The sequence below is a fragment of the Seriola aureovittata genome, chromosome 17, assembly GCF_021018895.1.
Source record: "Seriola aureovittata isolate HTS-2021-v1 ecotype China chromosome 17, ASM2101889v1, whole genome shotgun sequence".
NCBI lineage: Eukaryota > Metazoa > Chordata > Actinopteri > Carangiformes > Carangidae > Seriola > Seriola aureovittata.
Window position 1 is genome coordinate 6,938,914 of NC_079380.1, and position 12,673 is coordinate 6,951,586.

Sequence of the window (12,673 nt, forward strand, 5' to 3'; positions counted from 1 at the left end):
CACCAGACACGTAAAGACAGAGACAGGGAGAGCACTGATGTTTTTTTTCTTTTTAATGATGTCCAGCTGTCCAGGAATGTAACGGTGCACCTGCTCGATGATACCATCCCTCCTGTGTGTCTCTCTAGTGTTGTCAGGTATGAAAGGATCGGTGTTTAGTGTCTGAGTGTGTTGGGTCACTTCAAACACACTGAACCATCTCATGACCATCTTGTGGCTGTCTGGGAATCCACCCACTCAATCGGGAAACAGGCTTTCTGACTCGATATGGTCATCCTGCACATGTGGCTCAGGGTCATAAGCACCACTCAGATGGGGATGCTTGTGTAGGACTTGTGCCTTAAATTTTAACCTGCCAATACTTTACAGCCGAGTGCACAAAAGCCTGAGTATTAACAGCCCACCAAAACTGATCATGTATAACAGTTAACAGACTTGCCAGATGCTACCTGAACAATAGCTTGTGCATATCTAACAGTATTTATCTAAGATTGATTATAGTCTAAATGATTACTTTAGTACTTCTAATCTCGCTGCATGTGTCCTCAGGAAGTTATTTTAAGATTGAGATAAAGAGAGTTTCTTTGGTGTAAACAGCACATTCCACGTTCAGAAAGTTGGATGCAAAATGTGTTGTTCATTCCAAAACACTCTTATCACATGCGGAAAGAAAGGATAACCTCTGGAGATCTGGTGCGCAGTTGTGCCGTGGTAAATAAACTTCTCACTCTGGTCTACATTATTGTCCTGATTAGAAAAATAACTTCCAATAAAAGACATTAAAGAGAAAATTTATAAATTGAGAAATAGATATTGTATGTAATCAAAACCAGATTTTTAATGAGCTTGCCCAACCCTGCAGCACTAACTTTACTGTGTGAAGCTGGAAAATAAGCCATGGTCTTAATAATGGTCATGGGCCTGGAAGGGTTTTATGCTTGTCACTGGGAATGTATGACACAAGGCAACGAGACTCTGCAGTCGACAGCCTGCTGACACGCTCACTATGAAGATGCTGATGGAGTAAAACACTGATGTTTAGCAGGTGTAACGTTCTGTCACAGCTCAGTAAACTGGACTTAAATGCAGAACACGGAGAGAAAAGTAAAAGGTCAAATGCTTCACCTCCATGAAGATTGTTTGCCCCCCCCAACAATCCAATCATCAGACATACATGTACAAGTGTTTTTTATTTAATTAATTAATCAATTTTTCCTACCATAATACCATCTGCAATTATGATTATTACTCATTTTTTCCTCCCCCTCTCATTTCTTTTTCCTTGATAATCTCTCTCGTCTCTTGTCATATGTTTGGTCCAATCTTTCTCACCATTGTTAAACTTGTCTTCGCTTATTTTGTAATTACTTAATAAGGGTTGAAAAAAGAAGCAAAAGGAAGCAAAGGGGACTATGAGGGGGCAAGGATGTGGTGAAGGTCTGCGTTGGATACAGGAAAGCAGGAATCACAGCAGAACAGATAAAAAGGACCAAAGGCCAAAAAAAAAAAACAGGCAGCCAATCAGGAGAAAAAGGCTGAGACTCTATGACAGAAATGGCACAGTAGACAACATGGAAGGGGGTGAGTGACACTGCACCGATATAAATACTGACTGAGGTAATGAGGGAATGTGGAACAGGTGAGCAGGTGGATGTGGCGAATCAGTTAATGGCGGGAAGGGCTGAGGGTCACAGCAGGGCAGGTGGGAGCGTCAAGATCTGAAAGAACAGGATGAAAAGTCAGGAAAAGGGAATCACCAAGGTTTTTACAGTTCATCCTGAAGGGAACGTGAATGTGTCTACCAAATTTCAGGGCAATCCATCCAACAGTTGTCAAGAGATTTTACTCAAAACCACAAATGTGAACTTATAGAAGAAAAGTCACAGGTTCATCAAAGTCGGTAGGATTTATCCTCTGGAGACCATGAATGTCTGAACCAAATTTCATGGCAGTTTATCCAATAGTTGTTGAGATATCACAGTCTGACTGACTAACAGGCTAACAGCTATTCCTAGAGTCACGCCACTAACATTGTTAAAAGAGAGATTAAAGAGATTAAAAAGCACATTTACATTAATATGGAATGGTACATTCTAATCGCTATGCAATGGTACAGTGGCTTTTTTTAATTTGTAGTTTTATTAATTAAGTTCCTCATTTATTCTTTATTTGCTCCATAGAAACTCCTCAGGAATGTGCGTAATGTATTGTAAGCAGTTATGCTGTTAATTCTACTTCAGCTTTCTGATGTCTGCCTCCAACTTAGTTTCCCGTTTGAGCTTTTGGCTGCAGGTCATCTCTCCTGCTCCTTCACTATGGAGCGCACGTTGGAAGTATACACGACTGAAAACATTGCTTTGAACATCCAAGCACAACAGATGAGCGAGTGACTGCATGATGAAAAGTCTGCAGATTTTGACTCTCTGCTTTGATTTTTTTGCGGAGCTGTGTTTCCAATAAATTGCTCTTGAACTCGGACAAAAAAAATCTGGCTTTGTAAAAACGCATAGTAAACATGAGTCACTGAAGCATATTACCCAGGGGGACAGTTTCTCTTACAAACACGGGAACACACCCTCCTTATGGAAGGAACAGAAGGAGACATTAAGATTCATCCTGTTCGGTGGATGCAAACGGAGTGGAAGTCATTAATTACTCACCTACTGTAATTAGCAGAGGAGTTAATTTTTGCTTAACTAATTCACTTAGTGCTGCTCAGAGTGAAAAGAGATGGTAAAAAAAAAAAGCCATTTACACAGCCTGAAAAATTGTGCAAAAGCTGGCAGACTTCATTTTTCTAAATATATTAGCAGGAAATGTTCATTGCAGGGAAACCACAGGAAGGAGAAACCACCATCGCCATGTTAAAAAAAACCACATTGTTTACAGCTTGAGACAGTCTTGGGTCAAAAAGAGACCGGGAGTTTTTAGTTCAGGATGCACAGCTGGCATTTATAGTATCTGTTTTACATGAATATATGTGATATAGGGGCATATTTTTGTAAAAAGAAAAAAAAAAGCTCTCTGGGTCCTGTAATAATGCTGTAACAAGGTCAGTTAAATATCTCTATGGGATCATCTGCTTAAAAATCCATTCTTATTTTTCTCTTTGAACATCTGATATTTGAGCTTAACATTCAAGACGTAGGCAATCTTTCAGAGTTAACGTTAACCAAGGGAAAAAAAAAACCCAACCATGAATATGACAACATAAAGACAGCCTGCCAGGAGTAAAGTGTACGTTCCCCTCCAGCTTTGGCTCGGCTCCAGCTTTCAGCATGTAGTTTTTGTGGTTTATATTTGCAAACGATTTGTGAAGGGTGAAAGCATCTCCTCCTCTGTGTTGAATGGGAACTATAATTCTTGTTTTTAGATGTGTAACCAGTCACAGGTGATGTCCTATCCCATACTTGGCAGTCTATTCAGAACATGTGGTGTCCACCCTCTCAACTCAATACGCCTCCCCCAAAAGCATGCTGGGACATAACTTCATACAGTGGCTCTCCAACTCTTATATCAGCCCCAGCCTGTCACCTCCACTGCACAAAAAGAGGAAATCACTGCATTTATGTAACATCACACCAGAGTCACACACTGTCTTTAAACTGCAACAGGAGAGGCCTCTTGTCTTGACCAGACTTATCTGTGTCTAAACAGTACTGCAACATCTGTATTTTATAAGATATGCCTTGAAGAGAAGAAATACATTCCCACAGTTTGAATACTTACCGGTTTCCTCTGGATCTCAAGCCACATTAAAAAGAAAGAAAGAAAAGAAGCAGTGTTAACCTAGAGATTATTTGTCTTACTCCTGCAATCAGGATGTGAACGATAGCCAGGGGTGATTGATTATATGGACCGCTTTTATTCTCTACCTGCATGGCCAAAAAACCTACCACGTCAGAGTTCAACCAGACCAGAGCAAGCCAGTCAAGTTTATTTTTATTTATATAGTCCAAAATCACAAATCACATAGAGTACAGTCCTCTGAGTTTTCACTGTTTCATTGTTTCGGCTCCGCGCTCCAGAACATATTGCAACCAAAATGACACAATGGCAATGACTTTCAACTTTAATTTGAAGCTGTTTGAAACTAAATCACAGAAACAGTCCATGAATTGTGGTCAAAAATTGTTCAGCTGATACGACGGATGATGGCGTGGGGTTGAAAATCTACTACACCTTTTCGGGATCTGCAGATAAAGGCAACATAACCAGCTGCCCTCTGATTGGACTCTACCTTGTGATTGGACTGTCATTGTCCAATCAGATTCAGGTGAAAAAAACAGGCAGATTTATTTTTACAGGTTTTCAAATGTTGATTTACAACTACAAACTTATTTGTGAAAATCACTTTACAAGCTCAAAATCATTTTAATACTAATATGGACCCATATACATGTAGGTATGGGGTGTAGTCATGCACAGGATTTACCATTTCTTGCTGGTTGTGGGGTCTGGTAAGGTATGGTACTGACGTAAGGTGGGTTCTGGCATCTCTATGAAAACAAACAATAGTAATTATACTAAATAAAATGACTTTTCATTGCGAGGCAGACACAGACATTTGAGGCTGTTCTTCACAATGCAACACTGAGAAACATTTATTCTAACTTAAAATTTTGTTTGTTCAAGCACAACCACAGAAGGTGACGTTTAATAATACAGCTAACAACAGTTTGAGTTTTAATTATTTGTTTTTTTTGGGCCTTTTATGCCTTTTATTGACAGTGCAGTAGAGAGAGACGGAAATGGGGAAGCAGAGAGAGGGGGAATGACATGCAGCAAAGGGCTTGTCCGATGTGGGACTCGAACCGGGGCCAACTGCTCAACCAACTGAGCTACTCGACACCCCTGAGTTTATATTTTTAAAAAACATCTGCTGTAAAATTTCTCCATATTAAACTGGCTACTGAATTTCACTTGCCATCTTCCCAATCAATAGGATCTCTGATAAGAAAGTAAACTCTAAATCTCAGGATAGAAAACCCTGGGTGACGAATTCCTGCTTTTCTTGAAGTCCGAGTTTGTCTGGAGACCGGTGTGATGAAGAGGAGGAGATCCGAGTATCTTACTCACTGACTGCAGAAAGATTTTAAGTTGCACAAACAAAGAAATGAAAGTTGCACTCAAGTGTGTCGCTGGTGAGAGGGTGTTCGGTTGTTACTGTTAGTAGGCTATAGATAAATAAATGTTATGTTAAGGCAATGTTTTCCCGCCTTGTCTTGCTCACCATAAAAACCTCAGCCGAGTGGCAAGTCCTCTTCATCATCAATTCAAGATTGTTTTTTATCAGTGACCTTGCAGACTGACATGACATTTCCTTTCGCTGACTAATCATATGACTGGAAATGTGATACGTACAGAGAAAAACACAAGTATCCTACCAGGGGCCCTGTCAGCACATATCATTATATCAATAACACTACTAATATACAGCTCACATTCAGAGGACATGTTTCTATTTCTGGCCGTTTCATCTGAGAGTTGTAGTACATCTCTGTTTCACTGTTGCTAGAGTCTGACAATCAGAACAACATGAAGGAGAGTGTTAATAATAATCATTATCATTTTTCGATAGATAAATTGGAGCTTTGAAGCCCGCCATGACTACCCGCACCCCTGGGGTGATTCAGTGGCTTTACTCAGACTCTAGTGATTATAGACAGTAAATACTGGATTCAGAGGACTTAGCATGTGAACACAATATCGAAGAAGGCTGTGCTGATGGAGAAGAGTGCTGTCAGAGTCATCAGAATGGGGGTTAGTCAGAGGTGCTGCAGGGGTGATCTCAAAGGAGGATGTAGGAAGTGGGGAAATTGATGTGTCCTAAGATCAATACTGGAGAGCATTTGGATCTCAACAGTGAAACTAAATCACCCTGTGGCTTCTGCTGCTGCTGCTGCTGCTGCTACTTCAGGAGCATCGGCCTCTGCGTCCCCTGTGGAGAAGGTGGAAGTGGCAGGGTCAAGAGGATCATAGAAGAAGAAATGAGGAAAGGTTTGAAGCAGATAAAGCGGTCCGATTTTTCGGTGACACCAACTGCTTAATCACCACAGTTGTCTTGGATCAATATCCATCAACACTGGTTTTTCCTTAAGTGTAAAGTCTAAGTACCTCAATGAGCATCAAACAGGACAGCGGTGCTTAAACGTGCATTAGCTGTTTCGAAGTGGTCTCACCAAATTTATTATTATCTTGACCCAAGCAGTGTTTAATGGATACATGTGATTCAAACCTCAACAATCCTCATCACTTTCAGCAGGTGTACTGTAGACTACACGATTCAATCATCACACTAAAATGAAAAAAATGAATGTTTTGTTATAAAAAATGATTATATTGAAATGAAATCTAAATCCCCGTGCTTTAAGGACATCCAGTGCTTATCCATGCTGCGGTTTAACACAATAACCTGTGAAACCTGAGATCAGTGAAAATTAAGCCTTTTCACGCGGCACATCTGTCAGCGAAGCGACTTCCCTTGAGGAAAGAACCTCATTCTTCATTGTTAAGCTCAAGATCATCACACCAGTCTGAGTGAGAGCAGCTGATCTGAGCTCAGCTGAGTCGCCCTCTTGTGGTAAAAGATGACCATAGACCTTCTAGTGCCTTAAGCTGTAAACTGACTCAGGTTACCCTATTTACATTTGGATGTTGTAATTAATGACGTTTTAGTCAAGTAAAAACAACAGACATGGAGAGTAAAAAAGTAGGTAGCTCAATAGAAAGAGACACACGGTATGATGAGTGGCCAGAAAAACAGAAACACCTGTTATCTCCTCAGTCCATGAGATTTTTTAAGTTGTCTGTGTGTTGACCCAGTTCTTAGAGCATGTTTGGAGGCTGTGACGCTGTGTGGAGGTCTTGTTTTGGGGTGCAGTAGATGGAAAGGTGTTTCTAATACTGTGACTCCCTCATTTAAATAACATGGAGGAGCAAAGAAATTAGAAACCCACTTCAGCTTAATGCGATCCAACACAGCAATGCCACAAACTACAACCTTTGGCACAGTGTGACGAAGAGACTACATGGTCAAAAGTATGTGGACACTAATATTACAACCATATGTGGTTGTTGAACATGTCATTCTGAAAGCATTAGCATTAATCTGCTGCAGTAACATCCTCCATGGTTCTGATTTCAGTTTTTTTTTGTTTCTACCAGATTTTGGAACCTGGCTGCAGCGGTTTGTTCCCACTCAAGAGCCACAGGAGCATCAGTGAAGTTGGCCACTGATGTTGAGCGATCAGGTGTTGGATGGAGTATGCTAAAAGAGGGGTCTAGAAAGTCTTTCTCAAATTATTTCCACAAAACATTATTGTACAGAATGAGAGAAGTCTACAGGGGAGTTCAATTACTTTTGGCCACATAGAAGACAATAAAGATAGAGAAGGGGGGTGGGGGGTGGGGGGTGGTTAATATTGCTGGATGAGTCAGACATTTATGTGTGTCCCTTATGATAAATATAAATCATTTTTATGCCGCTTTTGCGATCAAGACCTCACGTGAGATTAAAGCAGGAGCGAGAGTTAGAGGGGGGGGGGGGGGGGGCAGGTTGTATAGTCTTACTGCAGGAGTATCAGGGGTAATAAACGGACGTGCCCCCTCTCCTCTCCTCTCCTCCCCCCTCCTCTCCTCTCGTCTCTCGCCTCCTCCGCAGTGCACTTGCAGCTGAGCAGCACTCCGGACAGGACGGTCTCCTCCTCCTCCTCCTGCTCTTCTTCTTCCCTCCGTTTGTGTGTTGGTGAGGTAGTGTGGTGTTGGTGTTGCAGGGGGGTTGCACCGAGAGTCGCATCTGACTCCAGTGTGCGGAGGGTCCCGGACAGACGCGTGATGGTGCGGACTCATTGATAAAAAAATCTGTGCAGCTGGGATTAAAATGAGCACCCCTGCTGAGCGGCTCTCCTCCTCCTCCACATAGCGCTGCTCTCTCTGCTCAAGATCTGTTTCATGTGACTCCAGCAGGCGACGCAGGATGACTACTACCTTATCGCTGGTGATTTTGTGCGCCTTGGTGAGTAGCCTGTACTCTAATATTTGCTGCAATATTCCTTTAATACTGCTAAAATTCTCTAATAGGACTGTTGAGTGAGTGATGAGTTTATAACTCATCTTATGCACTTTGTTATTTTATTTTGAAAGATTTCCTCTCACTGGAGTGTTTCTATATAGTTCCTATAATATTCCTATTGGGGTTTTTAGATTGTGACCATTTATTGCTATAATATTCCTTTAATAATCCTGCAGGGACTTTGTGGTGAGTTTTTCTTGACCCCCAGAGTTCTTTATGGTATCTATAATCTTCTGCGTGATGGCTGTGATATATATTATAGGTGGTTAAATGTGTGGTGTATTGTTGCTGTGGTGTAATGCCATATTCACTGACCAACGTGCTGTTCCGTCCCCTGATAAAACATGCAGGTGCTGCATGTTGCTAAACACCTACTGATTTACATGTGATATTATGCCCAGGTTATATTATATTCCCTCTAGCTCCGCACACACACATGCACACACACACTCACTGTCACCTCCCTCTTGGTTTTCATCCAGGGAGTAAAAGTTAGACCGTGCTGCGAGGATTGCTTTATTGAAAATTGAGATTTCTGCTTCACATTGGGCTGCAGCCAGACATCCAAAAGCTGAAAGGCCCAGACTTTAATAGTATTAATGAGTAGAAGTAATTTATTTCTATTTTCTAGTTTAATTTTGGGGATAATTAGGTCTTAAAATATGAAGAGATAAAGATGCTGCAGCTTATGGAAAAGTAAATGGATTCATTTAATTCTTATCCAACATGAGCTGTAAACTGTAAAACTCGCTGGTTTTGACATAAAACCATGGAGGCTCCTCTGATAATGTGAACAAGTTGATTATGGAGGAGGGCGGTGATAAAGCGCAGAGCTGCAGGGGCACATCCTCCCAGCCCTCTGGTATGTTCACAGCAGCTGGTCTAATTGGGCTGTGCAGCTCAGTCATCATGTGAACAGCCCCTGTATGTGAGGGGACACTCTGTTATGACAGCTGGTTTTAAGGGTGGCGACGGTCGGGTGCACTTTGGTGGAATTAAATTTAGAAATAAACTCTCAGATTGACCATGAAATTGAGTAGAGTACAAACCAAGCATATCACAGCTGGGTCACCGTACGTTTTTTTTTTTTTTTGTGTTCCTGCTGCTGGTGAACAAATTTCCCGCTGAATTTGCCATTAATCTGTGCTTGAGCTGAGTGATACTCCAGGGAGGGGTCACAGGAAAGGGGGCTGGCGCAGCAGTCAGGGACATGAATCTCCCCTCTGTACATACCAGAGGGGACTCTTTTGAGGTTCTGGGCTGCATCCAAAAGTCATTTTTGCAGGCAAAAAAAAAAATGTGACTGTCACCCTCAAAATACACTCAAGAAAAACCGCAAAAATGTTGAGATAACAGATTGTAAAGTCAGAAGAGAAATGCACCCCGAGAGCAAAAAGTGGAACGACAGAGTGGGGGAAATATTGAGCAAGAGTAGGGAGAATGAGAGAGAGAGAGAGCTGATGACTGCTCAGTACATCTGTTTCTGAATGAAAGCAGGGATGGAAGAGAGAGAGTGAGAGAGAAAAAGAGAGAGAATAACAGAAAAGACTGAATTGATGTCTCAGCAAATGTGAATTAAGTAGAAATGAGCTTTTGCCCGTTACATAATATAAGCCACAGGACATGAAAGTGATTCAGTGTAATGATTTTCTTTGTTCAAAAACGTCTGGATATGAATTCCTTTTCTTTAACACTGTTGTATACACACACACACACACACACCAGTGAAACAAGCCTCAGTTCCTTTGCCAGTGAAGCTGCCTGGCATTTATATCAGAGAGCGTAGTGACAAAATGCAAGAAGAGAGGAAGGAGAGAGACAGAGACAGGGTGATAACTGGAGTAGATTAGACAGATTAGACAGGATTATATATTATACATGGTAATACTATGTGTCAGGATGAAAGAGAAATACAGCAAATGCGTGTGTTTACAGTGCTGTGGCTGCGTGCTGCAGGTATTTAGAGTGACATTAGCATATACAAATTAGGACAGCGGGTCTTATGATCTGATGCATACCCAACTTTATTGCCTCAGCTGTGAGTGAAGGTTTGCTCTGTGCATGAGTACATGTAGGTACAAGCTTGTGTGTGGATGTGCCCGTGGTGATCGGAAGCAGAGGCTGACGTTCACAGCTACTCTCACCTTTAGAAAGTAATTAGGACAGGCATGTGTGTAATGTCTTGCACACATGATTTAATGGTTACTGCCTCGTCTGGATGTTGTAGGGTTTACTATTAGAGCTGATGTGCCTTCAGGGGAGCTATTATGGCAGATTGCCTTGTTCAAAGTGTGTCTAATATAGGTGGGGACAACATGATTTATGATGAATTCTGATAGCGGTTGGATTAAGGAACAGGTCAGACACCTGGCAGTAATTTTCATCAATTTGTTTCGCTGTGCATGTTGAAGTCACAGTGGCTCTGAGCTGTGTGTGTTTGTATAAGTTTGTGTGAGCTCTCTGTGAGTGTGCTGCTCTAATGTAGCTACTGTACTGCTGTCCCCCGTGTGCCAGGTGGCGTTAGTGTTGGCGTCTAAGACGGAGCGGGCGGTGCTGCTGACCTGTGACTCCGGCCAGTACACCAACGGTGGAGAATGCTGCTTGGAGTGTCCACCTGGAGAGGGAGTGGTGAAGAAATGTGGTGCTACCCAGACCGTCTGCGCCCAGTGTCTGGACAGTGAGTAGAGCTTTCTTTCTGCATGTGCACTGAACTGATCAAACTCAGTTCAAAAAAAATATTTCAAATAAAGCACCCTTTATACAGGTTTCATAAGCTCCAATTCATGGTTGATAAATGGTAATGCATCATTTATTACCGCTTTAAATATCAATTATAAGCCAGTAATAGAAACAACATCCCTCCAGCTAACCCTGTGAAAAAGCCCTGTGAGGAATCGGGACCACATTCCACTAATTAAAAACTTATTAACATTTACAACTACGGACTTGATTGAATATTGCACGGATCTGTTATTAATGACTTTTTATTATTCATGACTGCAGACTTGATGGCTTATTTGAAAGTGACAGACTATACCAAACAGAAAGACTGAACAGACACCAGCCAAAGGGATTTCTCAAAATCCAACAACCCAAAAGTTGTTTTTTATTAATGACTTATCTTAATTATATTAGAGATTAGTTATAAGTGACTGATAATTATTAATAGAGTGATTACAACTCAGATAATATTTTAGTTACATATTCACAATGCGACTCTAGTTTGGCAAATGATCAATCAATTAATTTTCAGTTTAAAGAACTTTTCCACCTAAATGTTGGCAATAGAGAGATTATGATGAAAGTGTAATATAACAGCAGCTTAAGTCAACAAAGGTTGATTTACTTTAGAAATAAGTAAAATGATCCCTCCTCATTTTCCAACTGCCATGAGGAAAAACAGGATTTTTTATAAACCAGTTTTAAAAAGCTGCCTCATTAATCATTTTACGAGTACCATCAGTTATACAGTATGTTGTGGACATTGTGAGACATCTGAAGTTTGTGCTCCCACCACAATTTGCGGTCTTCAAATCATTGTAAAATTACATTAAAAACACTCAACAGCAACATGTTTCCTCAAACGTAGACCTCACTGTCCTAAAATGTGGTCCCTGAAATCTGCTCAAAGGAAGGTCAAAATATGTTTTGTATTTCAGTGATTTGGGTGAACTGACCCTTTAATGGATGGGAAAATGAACTTTGCACACCAACATCCTAAAACTTGACTTTGCAGAAACTTCATTTCCTGAAATGTGTCAAAACGAAAGAGGATTAAATTCAATCTGGAAACAATCAAAATCAAATATATACACATGTAAACTGCGCGGCTGTCCTCACCACCATTACACACACTGACACCCGATTAATGCAATGTTTCTGCACCGCCATCATCTTTATTTATTTATTCGCATTCACTTTCTCTGCTTTTAATGGCAGCTCGGGTCCTGAACTCCAAACAAAAAAGATCATCAAAGCCAAAACAAACTGGTATTGTCCAATTTGGTCATTTGTATAAAGTGTCTGTTTTCGTTTTATCGAGAGTCCTGAGAAATAAGGCAGGAATTCATATGTTTGATGCTTGTAAGTGGGTCCAAATGTGTTCCCTTACAGCTCTGCTCAGGCTGTGAACCATCAGTGCTCACTCCACAGAGCAGAGCTGGGAGAGGTGCCAACACTGCAACATCACGGAGAGGAAGAAGAAGAAAAATAATAATAAGAAGAAGAGCCAATGCTGCAAACAAATGTGTTCTTCTCAATTCAGGGGCCTTTCTGCGTCACGTCCCTGCAGCTCTCTTTGCCCTTTAAGATGCCGGTCTTTGTCAGAGTGCGAAGGAAACGTCAAAGTATAGGTCACCAGTGTCACCACATAGCGCAGGAGGAGCTGAAGAATTGCGACGACGCAAATGTGTCACACCTGCTGCTCTGAGTGCTACTTTTTCTTACCGTTCAAATGCACATGGTAATTGTGGCATGTGGTGACTGACAGAGCAGAAATCCAAAATGAGCCTTTTTTTTTTTTAAAACACAGAGTCAGAGTGCGCTCTCTGTTCAACATTGATTGATTGCATTAATCCATCTTGACAACATATGTAAACA

At 41.2% G+C, this 12,673-nt stretch overlaps 1 protein-coding gene and 1 long non-coding RNA gene across 2 annotated transcripts in view; one reads left to right on the top strand and one right to left on the bottom strand.

Annotated features, from left to right (window-relative positions):
• Window positions 1-978: 978 nt before the first annotated feature.
• The window catches only part of LOC130185300 (uncharacterized), a 112,095-nt gene continuing 100,400 nt past the window's right edge, over window positions 979-12,673 (bottom strand). The window contains exon 5 of the long non-coding RNA XR_008830138.1: window positions 979-1,718. This is a non-coding gene — a long non-coding RNA (uncharacterized LOC130185300). The remainder of the gene's footprint in view (window positions 1,719-12,673) is intronic.
• Window positions 7,652-12,673, top strand: part of ngfra (nerve growth factor receptor a (TNFR superfamily, member 16)) — a 32,257-nt gene continuing 27,235 nt past the window's right edge. Inside the window, exons 1-2 of the mRNA XM_056401681.1 lie at window positions 7,652-8,017; window positions 10,589-10,751. Of these exons, the coding sequence (XP_056257656.1) occupies window positions 7,979-8,017; window positions 10,589-10,751 (202 nt within the window). The 5' untranslated portion in view covers window positions 7,652-7,978. The remainder of the gene's footprint in view (window positions 8,018-10,588; window positions 10,752-12,673) is intronic.